Genomic DNA, 22,420 nt, shown 5'->3' on the forward strand with positions numbered 1-22,420 from the left:
TTGAAGCATGGTCTGGAGGTAGGAGAGACTGGGAGCCAGAGTTGAAGAGGGTTAGGGGAGGCAGATTCTAAAATGGTCCTGAGACTTGATCCTGGATGCACACACCTGGTACAAACTCAACCCTGGAGTGTGGCTCAGCTGGTGTACAGGACAGGAAGTCACTCCCATAATTAGGTTACTCGTCAGTTGGCTGCGTGTTAATAGAAAGGGAGGATATCCCGGGTGGACCTAACTAATCAGGAGAGCTCTTAAAGAGAGACCAGGCCTTTCAGAAAGACTGCTGGCTTTGAAGGAACAGAGAAGGTGCCCCATGAACTTGGAAGAGAGCCTGAGCCTGTGATGACCCCATAGCCCTGGCCCACGCTGGTTTGAGGAACAGAGTCTTCACTCTCCTTTATATTCTCATTGTGTCTCCTCTGAGTTGGTCTGCATATAGTGAGTGCCTGTGGTGGTCACGAGGTGCTCCAACAATGCTTGCGAGGACCCAGGAAAACATTTTGCATTCCCACCCTCCATCCTGAAAACTTCAAAGCCTCCGAACAAACTCCAAACAAACCCCCTGGGTGCTGGAGGTTATTTATGGAGAAGGCAAAGGAGAGAAGGAAAAGGCTTCCAGGCTTCCAGACCAGATCCAGTCACGTGACAGTGAATAAGGCCCCAGCCCTGGGGAAGTCCTCTTACCTCCCCTACCCTCTCTGAGGAGCTGGACCTGGAGATCACTTAGCTTATTTTATTTCTGAGGGATGTGGTCCAGACTAGTGGGCACAACTTCTACTCTACTGGACAGTGTCCCCCATTTCATACCCACAGTTGCCCTGTGAACCGTAAGTTCTGTGAGAGCAAAGAATGCCTGCAGCCTGGGCAGGGGGTGGATGGGGGGCGGTCATCATGCAGCCGGTCCCCCACTCCCTCTCCTCCACAGCCCTCTGAGTCTCTGCCTCTGTTTTCCTTCAGGCCATTTCCTAACAGGGCTTTCCACAGCTAATCCTCTGGCCTGGTGCCTGTTACTGGTGTTTCTAAATGAGTGCAGATGATCAAATTCCTTGCACTTCCTTGACCTCCTTCTCACGGATATTCCCACCCAAGTCCTCTTTCAGACAAGCTGGAAGTGCAGTCCCTTAGCACCAGGCTGTCCGAGGAGGTCAGAGCCTCAAGCCGGGCCCTGGCTTGGAGGTGAGCTGCTGGGACATGGTTGGGGGCAGGGGCAGTGGTGGAGGGGAGGGATACCACGTGTTCCAAGATCTGTGTGCCTTGGATCTTGAGCAAGTCAGAGAGATAAAGACAGTCAAAGATCACTCATCCCAACTGCTGAGACACAGAGTTCCTCTCACATCTTTCCAGGAAAAGGCGAGAGCTCCTGGAGCCGCACACTTTCTAGGATAAAGACGTCTCAGCAAAGGCAAGAGGAGGAGGAAGATGAGGAGAGACAGGAAGTTTTCTCTGCTTCTTCCCCTGCTTTTGTACTTCTCGGCTTGGCCAGGGCCAGGCAGGGGCCCCAGCAGGACACATCCATGTTTGGAAAGAGCTTAAGGCAACTCCCCCTGAGTGCTGGAGGTTATTTGTGGAGAAGGCAAAGGAGAGAAGGAAAAGACTTCTAGCCCAGACCTCATTGTTTGCCAGGAGCCTGAATCCCTCTCCGACGCAGCAGCTCTGGTCCCTGCTTCCAGGTTTGCTCAACCCAGAGTCCTGGCAATGGGAGAGCTCTGGGAGAAGGCAGATCTGGAGCTGTGATGAGAAGCTGGCAGGCAGACACTAGGGGACTGGCCCCAATCCCCCTCACCCACAAGACTCTCCTGTCAATGACAGCTAACCCGAGGGAGCCCCAGAATGCCACTGGGCAAGCCTGGGTGGGGCCCAGCGGCCGCTGCATCTGACTGCGGGTCAGGTCAGGTGCTTCCACAGTGAAGCACCGTGGTCGTGTCCTTATGTGAGGACCACGGGCAAGTCACTTGGTCCTTCCGGCCAGCTTCTGTCTTTGTGCGTCCTATTGGCCTTGCCTGCCGGCTCCGGCCATCATCAAAGGAGGGCTGTTTTTGAGATCAAATATCTGAATGTTCTAACAATGTGAGGTTGAAGTGCAATTACTCACAGGGCCTGTCTCAGAAGCCAGACCATGCTGCTGAACTGGATTAGTCATTTTGCTGCCTCTAAGCACACAGCCACCTATAAACTGAAACTTCCTAATGGCAGCCTGTCACTTCCACCGAGACCCACCAGTTGAATGCCTTCAGACCTCGTACTCCACATCCTCATCAAAGCTGTGAGGCAGGACCGCTGGTATTTTCCGAGCATATTTAAGGTGCACTGTAGAAACACCAAGGGATGAGGCGGTGATGACACCGCCACCCCCACCCCACTTCTCCATCTTGGGAGGTAACTCTGTGGGCCAGGCTGAGTTATTCGGGATTCTGATTTTGACTCCATGCCACCAGCCCTCTCCCCTCTGGGCTCCTTCTGGATGGCAGTCCTGGAGCTCTTCTTTCCTGCCTTTGACATGATAAACACAACACCCTTTGAGGCTAAGGGACTGTCTGGCTGTCGCAGGGCACACATGTGCTCCATCTCCACCTTCAAGGGCAGCCACTGTGTATCTCTGGACTGGGAGGAGCGGGAAGAGGACCGGAAGGGAAACAGGAAGCAGGGAATGCTTTGTCCAAGCCCCTCTCCTCAAGGATGAACCACCTTTTCTGCGAGAAGCTGGAATTCTCTGCCTTTATTTTCCCAGCAGCCAGGTTCCCTCTCAGGGGTGAAGCAACCCTGGGGGTGGAGGGTTGGGCGGGGGGCAGGGGGCAGGGGGTTGGCTGTCAGGACTCTGTGAGAGGCTGGGAGCCCTCCTATTCGCGATCCCCTTTTCCTTGGGAAACTCTCAGGGGATAAAAACAAGCTCGCTGAGAACCATATTTTTCTGGGTGAAAGGTGAAAAATGCAGCATTTCCTCCAAGTGGAAAGCACTGGGTCCGCCAGCTCTGGGCACATTTCCGAGATCTTCCTCCCACGCGGGGAGGAGGCAGGCAGCTCCTCGCAAGGGGGAGAGGAGGAGAGGTGGGCGGTGGGTGGAAGAAGGGGAAGGAATCGGAAGGGAAGCACCAGTGGCTGACACCAGGGCTGTTGGGTGTGCGTGGGAAGCAGAGGGCCTGTTTGTGTTGGAGGAGCCTGGGGACTGGACAGAAGGCAAAAAAGGAGGAGCAGGGCAGCCGCTCAGGGTGTGCCTGACCCACAGGGGCACCGAGGTCCCTGGACTCTGGGGCAGCGAGGGGACAAAGACGACTCCACAGGCCTTCCTGAGAGATCCCACGGGCGAGCTGAGAGGAAACACAGGGTGCGTGAAAGTTAGTTTTCCTAAGAAAAGCAAGAACATTCCCCTCCCTGACCTCACCCCAGCCGTCCTTACTAAGAACACATGGGAAGTTCAGGGGAATTTTCTCAAATCCTGCTTGTGGGACAAAAGCTTTTCAGGAACCCATGCTTCATGATATCCTTCCTGGGCAGGACAGGGGTGGCTGGCATTAACCTCCGAGCTCACTGGCTGCTCCTCAAACCTCTTTGGGCAGCCAAGAGTCCAGCCAGCACCCTGCTCCTGCCTTCCACGGAGCTGCTGCCACAAAGCCACGCACAGGTCCCGTCCCCCGCCAGGCCCTGCTCCTCAGAAGGAACATGGCAGCAGGCGGAATGGGGACAACAGGGCGCAGCAGGCAGGGCTGGAGGCGGGGCTAGTCCCTCCCCACCTCAGCTGGGCTGTCCCTGCGGCCTCCCAGGACTTGCTGCCCTGGACTCTTTGCACTAATGGCCCTGACTTCTCACTCTCCCTGAATCCCTGCCTGGGGCCATGCGACTTTGTAGTTGCTCTCACAATGGAGATAAGAGTCTATTCCTTCATGCCTAGACTCTATGGACTCGGACTAACACAATGTGGCAGAAGTGACGCGAGGAAGGGCCAATCCCAGGCTGTCAAAGGCCTTAGACCTCGATTCTGGTGCTCTCACCCTCCTCCATCAGCATGCAAAGGGCATGGCAGGCTAGGTCACTGGTCCCAGCAGGAGGATGGAGCAGACCCCCGGCCACCTCCCCGTCCTGGCCAAGGCCATGCTAAGTGAGCCACCCTACACTTGTGAACAAGTCTTGCTGAGGCTGGAAGAACCGCCAAGTCAAGCTCAACCCCGATCAGCAGGGCTGCCAAGCCAACCACTTAAGGCGTGGAAGCAATCAACACATCTCTGCGGTATGCCACTGAGGTTTTGTGGTTGCTTGTCAGGCAGCATTATCAGGACAATAGATAGCAGATACACTTAGCAAGGAACCTGGGGGAGCCACAGAGCCAGCCTGAGTTCTCCCTGGGTGTCTTGCTCACCTAATCCCCAATCTAATCCCTTAGCATCAGGACAAAGTTTTTATCCTGCCAACCACCACTGCTTTTATAAAGTCACCCCGCGTTTCCTGATTTGGGGCCAAGAGGGAAGAGGGTGAAGGAGCTTGCTCCCAGCTTGGTATATACCATCTCTTAGCCTGTTCTCCCACCCTGAGCCTCCCATGTGATCAGCTCCTCTTGGGTCCCCCTACTCTGGTGCCCTCTCACCCACAGCATCTCTACGGCTCTGACTCCATCACACGTCACCCCTCCCCTCCCAGCTCCTTTTGCATCCCACCCAGAGCAAGGCAGTTCAGCATCCTCATCAGCTCCAACATATACTCCCGGGTCCCCAACCCCAGGTTACTGCGTGTTTCCCTGGATAACAGTCATAGAGAGAAATAGCACAACTCTTCTGGCTTCAGCTCAGCTGAATAGTTTGCTCACTTTTTTTTTGACTGAAGGCAATTGATTCAAAATGTGACTCAACTGGAGTTGTGAAAGCAACTCCATTATATCTTGGAAGCCTTGCCCCTGGATGTTTCCAAGGAGACGCTGTTGAGGTGAGGGTGGTGGGGAGGTGGTGACACCCACTTTCCACCATGTAACTTTCTCCACACTGCACTCACAAGGTGACATTAGGTAGGAGAGGATGAATTGTTGTTACCTTTATTGCTCTGGGATGAAGCATCCTGGTCATCAAAGGTCCCCAAAGACAGGAGGCAGAAGGCTGAAATTCAAGGTGGATGTCTCTAGTTTATTTATTCATTTTTTTAGAACTCTTAATGTGCCTAGAACGGTGCTTGGTGCAGTTTCAAGCCTTCGCTGAGAGCCTGCTGCACACGCAAGAGGAGAGTCACGGCAGAGCTGCTCGTAGGTGCCTCTGTGAGTGGATCATATTTCCCTCCTCTTAGGTTGGTAGCAGCATTCATCTCACCTTCCTCAGCAAGTCCCAGCATGGGGGATCTGCCAGGGAGCCCGCCGTCCCCAGCGTCACTCATGAGCTGGCTAAGCAGCACCATGGTGACTACCAAGGAAGCAACCCTGCTTCCCTGATTCTTGTCCAGATGCTCAGACCAGGCCGAGGGTGCCCACTGCCCAGCCTCAGAAACACTGACTGCAACATTCATTTCTGGACACGGCCTTGGGAGGGAGCAGTAAGCCCTCCACGGGTGAATGAACAACCAAATGAATGCATGGTAGCCTTCATCTCCTTTATTCAAGTGTACTACAGACATCCCCTTCTCTCAAAACCAGGACAGTGACCCACCTCAGTAACACTGGTGCCTTCTCATCTGCTTGTTCGGGAAGCTTCATATTCGCCTCTTTGAGCCATCCTTTACCAAGAGGGAATGGTCAGCTCCCCAAGGTGCCCACCCCTGTGACCCACCTCACACCACTGATGCCACGAAGGGCCCACACAAGTCTCCTTTGGGAGAAAATTCTAGGAAGTGTGCGAAGAACTCAGGGTCGTCCACTCAAACTCGCAAAAGTATACCGCATGGACAGTCGGTCACTATAAAAATATACACATACAAAAGGAGAGCTACAAAATCATGGTGCCCATTTTCTGAGATTTGCATTATAAAAAGTAAGGATTTCTCATTAAAGGTAAACTTTCCAGGGTTGGCGGCGGTGGAGGGGGGGGGCGGGCAGCTTCATAATTATGATTCTATCTCTAGTCTCCCTTCATCCTTATTTTCATAGTCCGAGCACATTGAACCAGCCAGCGAGGAGGGGAAGGGGTTAATCCTAGTTATTCATGGGCCGAAGTGAGAAAACAGAGGGTCAAGGTTTTACAGTCATTCTGCTGTCAGTAAGAGTGTGATGAGTCAGGAGAGGAGAGAAGTATTTTAATACTGCCCTTTGGGTCTCTCTCTCTCTTTTTTTTAAAATGAACTATGAATCACAACACAGTCATTGAACTACAGCAGACGGGCTCGGAAATTCGCCTTGATGTGTGCTCTCTGGCAGCCGCCACACACTCAGTGGACGAAGTCTCATGCTTCCTACACAGAGTGTTCCGTTGGGCTTGGCCCACAGAGTGTCAGCAGGAAAGGCCACCGAGGGACTCCCGCCTCGGTTCTAGTTTCTCATCAGGGTGAACTTGCTCCTTGAGGACAAGACACACTCCTGGTCCCCGTGCCTCTGTGTCAGGCAGGGTCTCGGGCCCCCGGGACTCTCAGGATTGAAGGCTCGGTCTTTTGGGCAGGGCCAGCTGGTGTTACTTGGCTCCGCAAGTGTTGATGTTTTTCCCATCCACGGCGTCTTCCACCAGGGAAATGTGGTAATCGGTGGACAGGGTGAAATGAGAAATGCAGCCCACGAGGCCTCGCATGTACTGCCTGTTAGTGTGCAGAGCGATTTCCTTCATTCCACCTGCCAGGAAGCAAGAGGGAGATGACCTGAGCCAAAGGGGAGGGCGTCTCTGTAGGATGCTTGAGTGGCTACTGACCAACACGTCCCTCAACTGACAGGACAAGGTAAGGGTGCAGAACCTAGAACTTTGGACATCGCATCTAGTTCATAATTAACCTTGAAGGGACAAGTTGACTTGGATCAGTGAAATACACAATCAGAGCCGTTAAGTATCTGCCTCATACATGATTTTCTGACCTAGCTGACCACTTAAAGCAACACAGTACCTGGTGAATTTTGAGGGAAAAAAAAAAAAAAAGAAATGTTGTATAATGTCAACAATATGTAGTATGTGACAAGAGATGATGCCATCTTAAACCAAAAGAAACACACTGATGTTGAATGCTTTCAATTAAGTTCACTTTTAGGAAATATCCTACAGGCAGAGGTGTCTTTCCATGTTTATGTGTCTGCATTAGTGGGTTCTAAGCTATTTATAAAAATACCACTCATTCTAATTCTGTGAGGGGCCAGAAAGAAAGATACTCCTTCCTCCAGGAGAATTCCAGGAGCTATATTTAGCAGGTTCCTGTTCTATAAACAAGCAGGGTTTTCCTGGTGGATTGGTCCACAGCACAAAACCATCCAAAGTGTTTCCTGACCCCTCAGCCATGAGTCAGAAGTTCAGAAAATGGAAGAATGGAATATCTGAAAAGTTTCCTGATTTCCAAGTATTTGACTGATCCAGTGAAGTGCACGACTTTGGGAAGCCCCAGCATAACAAAGGGAAGACTAAGAAAAGGCACTGGATAGCTGAGGTTCTGCTGGAGGTCAAGGTCACTTACCCACATACAGAGCTCCGTTGATGTTGAGCTGCCTCATCATGCCAGGTGACTTGCCTGTTCTGGCCCCATAGTCATCCACGGTTATCTTTCCTGATTGGCCATCCCTGTAAAAACCACCACCAGCTTTGGAGCTTCCTTTAATCATTCAATCATGTACTCATGTTAACAGAAATGTATTCAAGTCCTCACTAAGCACCAGGCACTGTACTAAATGATGGAGCTGTCAAAATGAAACAAACCAAGAAATCACCCAAATTCCTGAGGCCAAAAGAAAAAGAAAAAGAAAAAATTGCCAGTGATCACACAGTGTCACCACTCTGTGGTAGAAAAACGCCCAGGTGCTGTGAAATCCTACAGGAGATGGAGAGAAGGCCAGGGGAAACTTCTCAACAAAGACTCTGTCTGAGATGCGTTTTGAAGGCTGGGTGAGTCAGGTGAAGGAGCAGGGTAATGCAAACAGGAAGTGGCAACCGCAAAGAGAGAAAAGACACGGGGGTTTGGACAGTCTGAGCATACAGAATTCCAGAGGTGGGAATAGAATAGGAAAATGTGAAGCCAGAAGCAGATGTTGAGGGGCAAAAGGAGCTTAGAATTTATTCCGAATGTGGGATGGAACCAGAGAACTTTAATGGGAGGAGTGGTGGTGACATGGTGACACCTGGTGCTGTTACTCTAAGCGCAGTGAGAACCAATGAGGCAGTCCCCATCGGCGGATCACTCTCGGGGAGAACAAAGAATGGTTTAGAGGCTTCTAAAGGACCCATGTGGCGCATGCATGCATGCTCAGGCGTGTCTGACTCTGCGACCCCATGAACTGTAGCCCACCAGGCTCCTCTGTCCATGGGATTCTCCAGGCAAGAATACTGGAGTGGGTAGCCATTTCCTCCTCCAGGGGATCTTCCCAACCCGCACCTCCTGCAGCTTCTACATTGGCAGACAGATTCTTTACCACTGCGCCACTTGGGAAGCCAAAGGACCCAGAGTCACCCAAAAGTGGCAGCAGGATGGAGGTGCTCCTCTGTGGCAAGGACTTTGCATTTTAAGGGGTTTCCAAGAACCAGCCACACCTCTTCTTCTTTCTTCTCGTCCTAAAATGAGTTCTTTCTTGTCTTTTACTGTTCCTTTTTTTTTTTTGATAGCCATCACTTCTTGTTTCTCAGGTTAACAGAAACAAGAAACTCTCTGATGATGTGAATATCATTTTTTTTTCATTCATAGTTTGGTTCCTCCAAGTTGCTTTGTTCTATGTATCTGTTCTGATATCCATGTTTGATATTGGAGATTTTTTTCAAATGTTTAGTGATCCCCGACTGCCACTCCACAGTTCAGTGCTGAGGACTGAGGAGGAGACTGGAAGCCCTATGGGAGCCGCATGTGCAGGATGGCTTCTGTGACTGTATTGTGATCTGGTGCAATCACTGGAGGATACCTGGATTTCTTACTCTTCTGTGGGAAACAGGCCTGGCTCTCAGCACTCCGGAATCTCAGAGGGGAAGATTTATAGGGCTCTTAATAGTCAACACAGAACTTTCACATAGTTTCCAGTATTAATATAGACAGAGTAGACTAGTCCAATGTTTAGCTATACCTAATGTCTCCCATTTCAAAGACCCTTATTCACTTTCTCCAGAGAATTGACTTTCATTATTCTTCCATGGGTAGGGAAAGGGCAGCATGCCAGCTATATGAAGTACAAGGAGCTTGGGGTCTAACACCTTAAGTAAGATTTTTAAGCCAATCTGTTTTCAGCCCCTCATTTACCTTCCAAAACTTCTGGGCCCTACCCCTTTTGTGGGGGGAGTGGGGTATAATGATAGAAATCTGGTTGCCTAAACCTCATTTATTGATAACAACTCTTCTAGCAACTAGCTTTAGAGGTATTTCTAGCCTGTTCTATAATCACCCTGAGACCACACAGCTTCCCCATTTTGGATATGTTCTTTCAAAATCTCATACCAGAAGGATGTGATGGGCAATGCCTTGCCTGCTGTGACGGCTTTTCCCCATTACTCTAAAAATTCCATTTTCCACACTTTATTTCATCAGTTCTAAGAATTTTTCATTTTTAATATGTCCAGAATGAGGATATACTTTATAATCAATGGCATCTTAGATTTGAAAAATGTAAAATGAAGAACCTAGAAGCCACCTAGTCTGAAGGATCTTGGAATTGAGCTGGAGTATGAGCAGTTTGAGGCTTCCCCAGGGGCTCAGCGGTAAAGAATCAGCCTGCAATGCAGGAGACCTGGTCCGATCCCCGGGTTGGGAAGATCCTCTGGAGAAGGGAATGACTACCTACTCCAGTAAATATTCACCACAGTAAGACATCTTTTTTTAACAAGTCAGAGTTGGGGCTTCATCAAAATCACTCTCTCAAGGACTTTCAAGGTCACCCGGACAGCTGATGGGCACAGGTCTGCCTCTGTGCCCTGCCACATCCTTTGGAATCGAAGGAAGCACAGTGGAAAGAAGAACGGGGTCCAGCAAGGCTACTTCCATCATATCCTGTACATGAACTGCATAGGATACTGACCACGGTGGGCCCGTGTTTCCCAAGCTTTGCTCATGACCTCGCCTATTGACCTCCCCAGAAAGTACTATGGTATATTCTCAGGGAACCTGAGCCAAAGACTGTTCAGCTCATCTCGAGACCTGCATCAAGTGTGGCAGGACTGACATTTCTTTATACAGCTGAATTAGGACCTGCTAATCAGTTTCTAAAAATATGTTTTTGGGATATATACATAGCAAAACTAATTTCAAAGGAATGATTCACCCTAAATCAATTAGAAGTAAGGGTAGTGAGCTCTGTGAGCAGGGGGAGGATGTGTAATTGGGGCAGGGTACACATGGCTTCTAAGATTCAGGTAATGTAATGTCAAAAACCAAAAAACAGTGGGGGCAATTGCCTGCATAACAAGAATAGAAGCATTCCTCAAAGTCTGCTGCTGCGGCTGCTAAGTCGCTTCAGTCGTGTCCGACTCTGTGCGACCCCATAGACGGCAGCCAACCAGGCTCTCCCGTCCCTGGGATTCTCCAGGCAAGAACACTGGAGTGGGTTGCCATTTCCTTCTCCAATGCATGAAAGTGAAAAGTGAAAGTGAAGTCACTCAGTCATATCCGACTCTTAGCGACCCCATGGACTGCAGCCCACCAGGCTCCTCCACCCATGGGATTTTTCCAGGGAAGAGTAATGGAGTGGGTTGCCATTGCCTTCTCTGTCCTCAAAGTCTACCTGTCCTGAAATCTTATCTCACTATAGAGATATCTAGATCTCACTAGATGACCAGACCCTCCTCCAGTTTAGCCATCATAAAATTCCTTCTCCAAAAGGCCTTTGTTGAGTGAAGATTGGGAGTTCAGCCTTTCCGACCTGCAGTGTTAGTGATGGGCACGGGGGGAGTTGGTACCGAGATGTCCTAATGAGTGGAATCAGGGATACTGGGATGCCAGGCCAGGTGGGGGAACAGGAAGTGGGACTACAGGGACTTGGAGAGCACTCCCATCAGCTCTGTCTCATGCTGGGACAGGTACTCACCGAACGGCCTTGACTCGATGCCACCGACCGTCGTTGAATGAGCCATTCACCATGATGGATGCCACACCACTGCCCAGGTTATAGCTAAAGGCATCAGAGAAGAACAAGACAGAGAACAGAAGATAGCACTGACGCACAGGCAGACGGTGATTCATAAATGATTCCCAATGAGAAAGCTCTCTGGAGCTCAGAAGGCCGTTTCTTTAACACAAAACAATGCTAAAAAGACACTAGGTTCCCAAATTAGGCCATGAATGATCAAAACTGATTTTTTATTTTTTAATTGTGGTAGAATTTACGATCAACCTTTTTTTTTTCTTGGCCATACTGTGCGGCAAAGAGGATCTTAGTTCCCTGACCAGGTATTGAACCTCTGCCCCCTGCATTGGGAGCATGGAGTCTTAACCACTGGACCTCTATCGAAGTCCAGACTTAATCATTTTTAAGTGTTCAGTCCAGTCGTGTTAAGTATATTAACATTGCAGAGCAAACAATTCCAGAACTTTTTCATCCTGTAAAATCGAAAATCTGTACTCATTAAACAACGTCCCATGTCCCCCTCCCCCAGTCCATGGCAACCAACATTTTACTTTCTCTTTCTGTAAATTTGACAATCCTAGGTACCTTATAGTAGGGTCAAACAGTTTTTGTCTCTTCGTAACTGGCTTTTTTCACTTACCATAATGCCCTCAAAGTTGATTTATTTTAGGCTCCATGTATACTATTACTGTATAAGGAAAAAGAAGGACTTTATCATTTGTAAGGTGTTGTACTAGGTTGAACAGTATCCCCCCAAAATTAATGAACACCCAGAATCTAAGTGAAAAGCGAAAGTGTTAGTCGCTCAATTGTGTCCGACTCTTTGCAACTCCATAGACTGTAGCCCGCCAGGCTCCTCTGTCCGTGGGATTCTCCAGGTGAGAACACTAGAATGGGTTGCCATGCCCTCCTCCAGGGGATCTTCCCGACCCAGGAATTGAACTTGGGTCCAGAAACTCGGAGAAGCCTGGTGGGTTGCAGTCCGTGGGGTTGCGAAGAGTCGGACACGACTGAGCGACTTCCGTTTCACTTTCATGCATTGGAGAAGGCAGTGGCAACCCACTCCAGTGTTCTTGCCTGGAGAATCCCAGGGAAGGTGGAGCCTGGTGGGCTGCCGTCTATGGGGTCGCACAGAGTCGAACACGACCGAAGTGACTTAGCAGCTTAGCAGCCAGAAACTCAGAAAGTGAACTGATTTGGAAACAAGGTCTTTGCATATGCAATTAGTTAAGAGAGTTTATTTGGGGTTATATGGGGTTAGGGAGGAAGTCATATGTGGTTCCTGTTGTTGTTTAGTCGCTAAGTCACGTTTGACTCTTTGCGACCCCATGGACTGTAACCTGCCAGGGTCCTATGTCCATGGGATTCTCTAGGCAAGAGTACTGGAGTGGCAAGAATACTCCAGGAGAAGCTCCAGGAAAGCTTCCTGACCCAGGGATCAAACCCACATCTCCTGCATTGCCGGGGGATTCTTGACCACTGAGCCACCTGGGAAGCTCCATTTGGGGTTAGTGAAGCCCTAAATCCAATATGACTAGTGTCCTTATAAAAAGAGGAAATTTTGACCCAGACACACACAAAAGACACCACGTGAAGATAGGGGCAGAGACTGGAATGATACAGCGATAAGACAAGGAGCACCAAGGAGTGCCAGCGATCACCAGAACCTAGCAGAGTCACAGAGCAGACTTCCTCAGAGCCCCAGAAGGAAGTGACCCTGCAAGCCCTCCACGGCGGACTTCTCGCCTCTAGAACTGTGAGATAACACATGTCTATTCCCACCCAATTTGTGGTAATTTGTTATGGCAGTCTTCAGAAACGAATACATGTGTTTTCATTTTTCAAAAAAACAGAACAGAACAAAACATTGCAGAGTAGGCTGAGTCCCAAAGAGTTTAAGGGAATTTGCCTAAAATCTCAAAGCCAAAGTATAGGACTTGCACTTGGGGTCTTACCTGCGCCCCTCCCCCTGCCACATTTTCTTGGATAGCAGATCCACTCCGAAGCTTTCTGTTTTCTGTTTCAGTTGCCAGATACCCTGATATGCTAAGGGGATCAGAAGACTCGCATATGTTGTTTACCAGAGAGAAATATCCCTCTTAGTCCAGTGTTCATTCAATTATTCTAATTTAATTAAAAACAACAAATATTTAGTGAATGACTATTCTAGGCTGGGCACTGAGCCAGCTGCATAGATCACCCCTTGATAATATAATAAAGCCCATGTAATCATGCTTTTGAAGGAAAATGCATTCCACCCAGACAACTCTCTCCTCATGTTGTAAGAGGACATGTCTCTCCTTTAGCTCATTGGCCAAGAAACAGGAAATTGAGAGGAAACCCGGATTAGTCACTGAGCTCTTCTATGCACTCAAGCCAACAAAAGAGCAAGAATAGAAAGCTTTGGCTTTTCCCAGGGAAAGCACTATGAGTCCTTTCTTTAAAACTGGAGTCTCAAAGAAGCCACACAGCCCATCGACATTTAACCAAGAATAGAACTCGGGTGACTTGACAAACTCTGAGACAAAGCTGTTGCTCTGACCCAGAAAAATCCACTGTTTTCTAATGAATTTTCCCACATCAAGTGTCTTCTTGTATGAAGCAGCCTGGAGGTGGAATTTTCAGATTTCATTATTTAGTGGCCAAATGCTTGTTGAAGAAATGAATGAGTATAAAGCAAGGCTGAGAGCTGGTTGGCAGAAATACAGCTGAATTACTATGTGGGCTTTTATGAGAGGCAGCATGGGGTGATAGAAAGAACCTGCTGCTGCTGCTAAGTCACTTCAGTTGTGTCCGACTCTGTGCGACCCCATAGACGGCAGCCCACCAGGGTCCCCCGTCCCTGGGATTCTCCAGGCAAAAACCCTGGAGTGGGTTGCCATTTCCTTCTCCAATGCATGAAAGTGAAAAGTGAAAGGGAAGTCGCTCAGCCGTATCCGACCCTCAGCAACCCCATGGACTGAAACCTACCAGACTCCTCCATCCATGGGATTTTCCAGGGAAGAGTACTGAAGTGGGGTGCCATTGCCTTCTCTGAGAAAGAACCTAGACACTTGGATTAGAGGAATCTGCCTTGATTCCCAGCCTTGCCAATTCCTAGCTGTGTGATCTTGGGCTATTTGCTCCATTTGTCTGAGCCTCAATTTTCTCATCTGTAAAATGGGTTCATAATACCTACCCTGAAGGATCTTAGGGAAGGTTCAGTAAGATAATATATATAAAGAGCATAGCACATAGTAGGAGACAAGCAAATAACCCCATGCCTGTGTGCATGCTAAGTCACTTCAGTCGTGTCTGACTGTGTGTGACCCTGTGGACTGTAGCCCACCAGGTTCTTCCGTCCATGGGATTCTCAGGCAAGAATACTGGAATGGGTTGCCATGCCCTTCTCCAGGGGATATTCCTGACCCAGGCCTTGAACCTGCATCTTTTATGCTTTCTGCATTGGCAGGCAAGTTCTTTACCATTAGCGCCACACAAGAATACATGCAGTGCTTAATGCAGCTTGGATAGAGCATGGACAGTACACCTAGAGGAAGTAGCAATAGGAGAAAATTGCCACCCAGAGTTAAACCTGTCAAGCCTCTCCTGGAAGAGTAGTCATGTGGAAAGTAAACCAACAGACTGTGAATATGTAACCAAAACACCCAGGAACACCCAGGTCTCAGAACAAGGTGACTTAGGTAGAACTGCGGCAGCACTAGACTGGAGTGGGATTGTAACCCAGCGAATGGACACTTTTTCAGTTGTGTCTGGACAAAGGATGGGTTTTCTTCTTCTATTCTCTAGCCTGGTAACATGCCTGTTCATCTAGATTGTACTCAAGGAGCAAACACGGAACCCAGCAGACAGGAATCCAGCCACCACTGCAGGTGGGGGAGCGGCCCAGTTGGCTCCTTGACGGCCTGAGTCTCCAACCCCACCGACTCCCTCTCGTTTCTCGAATAACCTCCCGCTTGCCCAGACACCTGATATACATCCTCCTGGAATTTCTCTTTTAAATAATAATAAATGGCCAAGAACAGTGATTGCCTTTGTTGGGAGAGGGCATGAGGGAGCCTTCCTGGGTGTAGGAAATGTTCTGTGTTTTGTTCCGAGTAGTGGTCACACAAGTGTTTGTATGTTAAAAAATGTATTGAGCTGTACACCTAATATTTGTACACTTTATGTAAATTATACCTTAATTAAAAAAAAATTGAAGTATAGTTGAATTAAAATGCTTTGATAGTTTCTGTGCTGTGTTTAGTTGCTCAGTCATGTCCAATTCTGTGACCCCATGGACTGTAGCCCGCCAGGCCCCTCCGTCCATGGGATTCTTCAGGCAAGAATACTGGAGTGGGTTCCCATGTCCTCCTCCACGGGATCTTCCCAACCTAGATCAAACCCAGGGCTCCCGCACTGCAGGTGGATTCTTTATGGTCTGAGCCACCAGGAAAGCCCAAGAATACTGGAGTAGGTAGCCTGTCCCTTCTCCAGGAAGAGAACCAGGAATAGAACCAGGGGCTCTTGCATTGCAGGCAGATTCTTTACCACCTAGTGTACAGCAAACTGATTCAGATAATATTATATGTATATACGTCTGATTGCAGATTCTTTTCCACTATAGGTTATTACAAGATATTGAATATAGTTCCCTGTACTATAAAATAGGACTTGGTTGTTTATTTATTTTATATGTAGTATGTCTCTGTTAATTCCAAACTCCAAATGTATCCCTCCTACCCCCTTCCTTTGGTAACCATAAGTTTGTTTTCTATGTCTGTGAGTCTGTTTCTGCTTTGTAGATAAATTCATTTGCCTCATTTTTTTTTAGATTCCATATATGAATGACGGCATATGACATTTGTCTTTCTCTGACTTACTTCACTTAGTTAAATCTCAATTTAAAGAAAAAAAAGGTAAAAAATATGTGAATGCATGAATAAATGAACAAATAAATGCGTGTCTGCTTTCTCTACAAGGTCCCGTGTACCTGGTGAGCATGAATCGGTTATCTTGAACCCAGTTTACCTACTCAAGCTGGTGCACATGAAAGGCCAGGAGTCTGAGCACAAAGGTGGTCCACTAGGAAACGCCAGCAGGCGAGGCCCCTTGGAAGCCACTTGACTGCCTCCACGTGGCGGTACTTATACTTGGTCGTGCCTCCATTAAAGCAGAGCACAGGGTACTTGGCTAACGTCAGACTGCTTCCCTTTCTCTGCTGCATGAAAATGTTATCAAAGTCATATGGAAAATTAGTAGGTAATATCCCCAGTAAAGTGGTATTTACACACCTAGTTTTATGTCCTATACATAATCATAAAACAAAATTTAAAAAAACAAACAACAAAAACCACATTCTCAACTGAGCACTCTGATTCCCTTTCTTTAATTTAATTTGCACCAAAACCATAAATAATGTTTTTGTTGAATTCCAGTGCTTTTCTTTATTCTCTGACAGAAGCACTTTGAGCACTAAATTAGCAAAAAGGACAAGCATTTAGGTGAAGAATGTTAAGATTATACCGTATTATCTTAGATTTCCTGTTGTTTGCTTTGAAATTGGATCAAACACTAAAACCTCAAAAATGGTTCATCTACCCAATCAACAGGTTTACTTTCTAGGCTCCACTGATGTAAGCTGCATGGCAGCAGAGCCTTATTCAAAATAATAATAGCTAAAATATATTGTGCCAGTTCCCTTACATATGTTCATGATGTGAGTTTTTTGAACAGAGTAAACACTTGATCAGGGATAATCATTATCACTCACTAATAAGTAGACACGCCGGGCCTTACACTAAGCCCTTTACATGAATTAACTCATTGGGGCCTCATGATTAACCCTTTCCTTTTGCAGAGGTCAGATAACCTGCAGGTGATCACGTGGCCGTGGGAATCAGGCATGTCTGACTCTGAAGCCCTGGTTTCTGACCATTCCAGACTCAGTTTCTCAGGGTGTGGCTCCTGGTATCTTCCAATCAGATTCTGGCACTCAGCAGGACCTCCTCCACCAGCATCTCTGGGTGTGGGCCCAGGAATCCAGTAACCTCAGATAGGAGCCCCACAGCTGACTCTGTGTAGGCTGACAATGTTAAACCACTGGCCACTCTCTGATACCTCTCTGCCCAGCCTCCCCCAGGAATTCCGTACTTCTGAGCCGGGTGAATGATGTGGGGGGAATAGCTGCCCAGAGGAAGGAAATGCAGCGAAGCAGCCAGGTTCCAGGCCCAGGGATGAGCACAGATGTCTGCTTTGGGGTGTGGGGGCTGAGCTGGGGAGGGTGCCCTTTACTCAGAACTCGGCCAGAACTCCAAGCTTAAAAGAGAAACGTGGGACCAATTTCCAGAAACCTGAAAAAGAGTTGGTAACCAAAGAAACACATCGGGATGGAGTGGAGTTGTAAGAACGGTGCCCAGAGGGCATGGGGGTCTGGCCTGGGCAGGGTGTGAGAACCAGTGGGAGCTGCAGGGCGGCCGGGAGGAGACAGTTTCCCCGTCCAGCTGAGTTTTCGCTGGCGGTTTAGGGGGGAAGTCGGGCCTCCCACCCACGGCTGAGCTACTGTTTCAGTTCCCTTTTCTGGGCACAATCAAGTACTTGAGGCCTTGGCGAGGTTAACCACAGGAAAACCACAAGAAAATGGCTTTGCAGCAGCCAGCCTGAAACTGGGGTGTGAAGAGCTCAGCATTTGACCTTGGGGCCGCGGGGAGGGGGTGGAGGTGGTGCAAACTGCTCTGGGGCAGCCTCCAGCTTTCAACCACACTCTGCTCCCCAAAGTCCTCAACAACCATAGGGTCACTTGACTGAGCATGCTCAGCTATGTAGGGGCAAGCATTGGACAAGCGACATTTCCTTTCAAAATGTCCTTTATTCAAATTGCCAAGACTTCTATTCTTGTACCCTGGCTGTCAGCAATCCCAGCACAGGACCCACCGAAGCCCCAGAACTCAGCCTTCTTCTTCTTCTCTGTAGTTCCCTATCTCACCTTCATCTATTTCAACTCCAGTTAATTCTGTATCATTTAGTGAACACTTGTGCAGGTCACCAGGTTGGGGATTAAAGAAGGAAAAGTCAGAGAAATTCCTTCCCCCATGGAGCAGATGGTCTAGAGAGTGAGCAGGCATTTCAAACCATAGCAGGCGTCAGAATCACCGGGAGAAACAGTTAACAGATTGCTGGGTCTCATCCCTAAGTTTTTCTGTTTCAGTAGTTCACGGGTGTAGCCTGAAAATTTGTATATTTTTAACATGTTCCCAGATGATGCTGAGGCTGCTGGTCCAGGGACCACACTTTGAGAAGCACAGTTCTAAACAAGATATTTCTACCCTCAAGTGGGGCTGCATCATCACCATCTCTAGAGAAGCTCTTTCATATTATACAGCTGGCCCCTGCCCCTTGGGAATCTGGCTCCCACCCAGCTTCCACCCAGCTTCTGGTGGTGAGATCTTGTGCTGGTAGTTCTTTAGCCACTTTATAGCTTGTCATTGTTGTTCTTTAGCTGCTAAGTCATGTCCGACGCTTCTGTGACCCCTTGGACTGTAGCTCGCCAGGCTCCTCTGTCCATGGGATTTCCCAAGCAAGAATACTGGAGTGGGTTGCTATTGCCTTCTCCAGGGGATCTTCCCCAGTGACAAATCTGAGATCAGTCTAAACTCATGTAGAACTTCTAGAACTGTCTTATCCATTATCACCTGAGAAGCACTTATAAAAATGCAAATGTGGGGTTGCTATATTGAGGTATGAGTTTGTGCTTTGTTCTTTGCAGTGGGAGATTGGAAAGCAGGCCTTCTCCTTCCCAAGGCTCCACAGGGATTAGGGAGCTGAGTCAGAATATAAAGCCAGGTCTCTCAGCTAAATCTTCAGATCTTCCTGAGCTGGTGAGCACTGGGCCAAATGCTCATGTCCATGCTTGGCAGGATCAAAGTCCTCCTTCTACTTCCTCATTTGTAAGTGGGGAGTAGATGGCAATAACATACTAGCACAGGAGCCACAAAATTGTTCTCTAAGTTCAGTTCAGTTCAGTCGCTCAGTCGTGTCCGACTCTTTGCGGCCAAATAATAAGTATTTTAGGCTTTGCCATACAGTTCCTATTGAAACTACTCAAGTGGATCACTGTCACCTCAAAGCAGTCATTGACAATGCATAAATAAAAGAGGGTGGCAGTATTCCAATAAGATTTCATTTACAAAAATGGGTGGGTATGTGTGCTTAGTTATGTCCAACTCTTTGCGACCCTATGGACTATAGCCTGCCAGACCCCTCTGTCCATGGGATTCTCCAGGCAAGAGTATTGGAGTGGGTTGCCATGCCTTCCTCTAGGGGTTCTTCCCAACCCAGGGATCAAACCCGCAGCACCCGTGGCTCCTGCATTGGCAGGTGGATTCTTTACCATCGAGCCACATAAATGGGTAGGGGGCCAGATTCGGCCACCAGGCTGTAGTTGATGGACTGCTGCTCTGGAAATGGATACTGGAGAGAAAGACCAGGAGCCTCAAATTAAGCTGGAGCTTCAGGCCACACTTAATTCTGGCTGACTGTGTTCTGGCTCCTCTGCAACCTCTGTTGGGCATGATCTGCACTGGCTGAGAAAAATCACAAGATGATACGTCGGCAGCCGGTGTAAGGGTTACCTGAACACCAGGGCTCCATCCCGAAGGCCCAAGGAAATGAAGTCACTGTTGGGTCTCATGGGGCTGTCTCCCCTCCACAGCAACAGGCCATCTTTGGCAGTTGTCTTAAACCGCATGAACGCGTTTGATCTTGATCCTGACACCCTGGAGGAAAGACACAAATCATTACACCAAATCAACCAGTCTCCACCAACATCCATTTCTGAGTAATCCTGGTTTTGTCTGCCAGTTATAAAGATGGTCTAATGTTTCTGACACTATCAGGAGATTAGAAAAGGTGTCACCACTATGAGCCATGCCATGGGTCTAAACGTCTGAACTCCTCATTCTACAACATGGAGTCTGTCTCTTTCCCCAAGTGTGCTGAACACCACAGAGAGCATTTGATGAGTGACAGATAAGCCAGACCCTGGCCAATGCCACAGCCCCAGCCTGTATCCCCAATACACACCTCAGTCTAACCTCCTTCCTGTCCTACCACTCACGAGCCCTTGGGAAAGTGCCCCCCATTCCTCAAAAGGAAGTGGGTTACTTAATTACCAAGAGATTTGAACGCTCAGGGCTACGATTGTGGTTGTGGATGGCCATCTGTGGAGGTGATGTCCTTGAACGCAGAGAAGGAGTGACTGGACAGGGGGCAGAGCATCAGACAAGGAAGGCGCCTCGATGGGATAATGGTCTTGAGAGGTGTTGGGGCAGAGGCAGGGCGGAGTGGAACAGGAAGCTGAGAGGAAGGAAGGGGTGCTCAGGAAGGGCGGGTCCCAGTCCTACAGCGATGGCTGGGAATAAGATCACTGCTTATCGGTTCCTATTAATGTTGGGATATTCTCATTGATTCTTGGGAATAGACTAGTTCAGAGATCCAGTTTCACTAGGAAGTGGCCAGTGTTTCATCCGATGAAGGGAGAAAAGTAACCATGAGGTCCTTAAATACAAGGCGAAGTAAGAATAAATGCAGTTTAATGTTGTTCTTCATAGTGTAAGATGGCTCTACTGGACAAGTCCTGACCATTTTCCTGTCACGCGCCTGTCTAACGAACGTGGCCTGCAGCTTGTAGAGTGCACTCAGTAGTGACCAGTGGAGGAGGCTTTTGTCTAAGGCTTCCCAGAGCCTGGGATAGACAGGAAGAGGTCTAGTGTGCTCTCCCCAGACAGGTCTCAGAGTGGTGAGTGAGGAGCAGGGTCCATGACACTCCACCAAACCAGGTGCGGAGCAATCCAGCTGCGGGCTATTCCCTAGAGATCTGCTTTTCCTAGTCTTCTGTTCAAGGTTCCTTCCTTCCCTCACTTGCCTTGGATACACTGATTCGTACAAGTCAATCACACGGTTCCATTTCTTTTGCAGTGATTGGCTTAGGGGTAGGTCTGTGACCCACTGTTGTCCAATGAGATTGAGGAAGTTTATCAGGAGGACTCTAGGAGTCTCTTCCTTTCAAAGAGAGTCACATGAAAAAAAGGGCTTTATTTTATTGTACTGTATATTGCCATGATTTATAACTATTTAATGAGCATCTTAGGAACAGCTGTCTTTTTACCATAAAGGGTATGATTGTTGCAAAATATGCTGAGGATAACAAGGCAGGAAAATGAGTCATTGATAATACAATTGATTCTCTGAATTAATCAACCCAGGATCCAGACTAAGTCTAGACAGTTTGTTATATGAAATAATATTTACCGTTCATGTTTAAGACATTTTGAGCTGAGTTTTCTGTTGTGTGTGTGTATGTGCACTCAGCTGCTTCAGTCACGTCTGACTCCTTGTGACCCTGCAGACTGTATAGCCAACCAGGCTCCTCTGTCCAGGGAATTCTTCAGGCAAGAATACTGGAGTGGGTTGCCATGCCCTTCTCCAGGGGATCTTCCAGACCCAGGGATCAAATGTGGGTCTCTTATGACTCCTGTATTGGCAGGTGGATTCTTTAGCACTTGTGCTTCTGGGAAGCCTGAGTTTTCTGTTACTTGCAGCCAAAGGCATCTAACGGAACCAGACTTTGAACCTGACTTCTCTCTGCAGCTTTACACACCTGCACACATAGATGCAATCTATACATGTACGCACACAGGTGTTATTGAGCTTTCTGCTTTGGGGATTTGAACCTCCTACTTGCACCAAACCCTTCCACTCCCCCAAACGACCTGGCGCCCCTCGCTAAGGATCACCCTCCTAGTTTCTGGGGACTGAACATCCCTTCATCTCTTGGGTGTAAGGACTTGAAGAAAGAAAAGGGTTTCTTGGCTGGGACTCCATTTTGCCTATGGCCCACACAAGACAACTTCAAGAAACACAACATGGGATTAGAGGAACAAAGCGGGGTCTGTCTGGTTTGTGCTCAGAAACACCAGGGACATCCAATGCCCCAGGAAAATGTCTCTTAACCGCCTTTGTTCCTTGAAAAACCACCAAATTCCACCCTAAGAACTGTGTGCCTTTGGCTTAAAGAGTTGCCTTAGTCTGTGACGAGGCAATCAACCTGAGACAATGGAAAATATCCAGATTTGTGCTGGCAGTGGGGTGGGGAGTGGTGCTCTCTAAACTACAAAGAGTGGAGGGGAAGGAAAAGAAAGAGAAAAGGGCAAACTGAAAGCACCAAAGCCGAGCTTCACTAGATTCACCAAAGCCAGTCTTCCTCATGGGAAATAGCCTAATTAGGCTCTTCCAAACCAGGAGCTTTATAAGAACTGT

General features: G+C 48.3%; 1 protein-coding gene across 3 annotated transcripts in view; it reads right to left on the reverse strand.

Annotated features, from left to right (window-relative positions):
• Positions 1 to 5,170: 5,170 nt before the first annotated feature.
• Positions 5,171 to 22,420, reverse strand: part of EGFLAM (EGF like, fibronectin type III and laminin G domains) — a 195,819-nt gene continuing 178,569 nt past the window's right edge. For all 3 annotated transcript variants that reach the window (XM_055554439.1, XM_055554438.1, XM_055554440.1), the window contains 4 exons: positions 19,735 to 19,878; positions 11,087 to 11,170; positions 7,549 to 7,652; positions 5,171 to 6,724 (listed from right to left, as the gene is read on the reverse strand). In XM_055554439.1, the coding sequence (XP_055410414.1) occupies positions 6,570 to 6,724; positions 7,549 to 7,652; positions 11,087 to 11,170; positions 19,735 to 19,878 (487 nt within the window). In that variant the 3' untranslated portion in view covers positions 5,171 to 6,569. The remainder of the gene's footprint in view (positions 6,725 to 7,548; positions 7,653 to 11,086; positions 11,171 to 19,734; positions 19,879 to 22,420) is intronic.

The sequence above is a fragment of the Bubalus kerabau genome, chromosome 18, assembly GCF_029407905.1.
Source record: "Bubalus kerabau isolate K-KA32 ecotype Philippines breed swamp buffalo chromosome 18, PCC_UOA_SB_1v2, whole genome shotgun sequence".
In the NCBI taxonomy this organism is placed as follows: domain Eukaryota; kingdom Metazoa; phylum Chordata; class Mammalia; order Artiodactyla; family Bovidae; genus Bubalus; species Bubalus kerabau.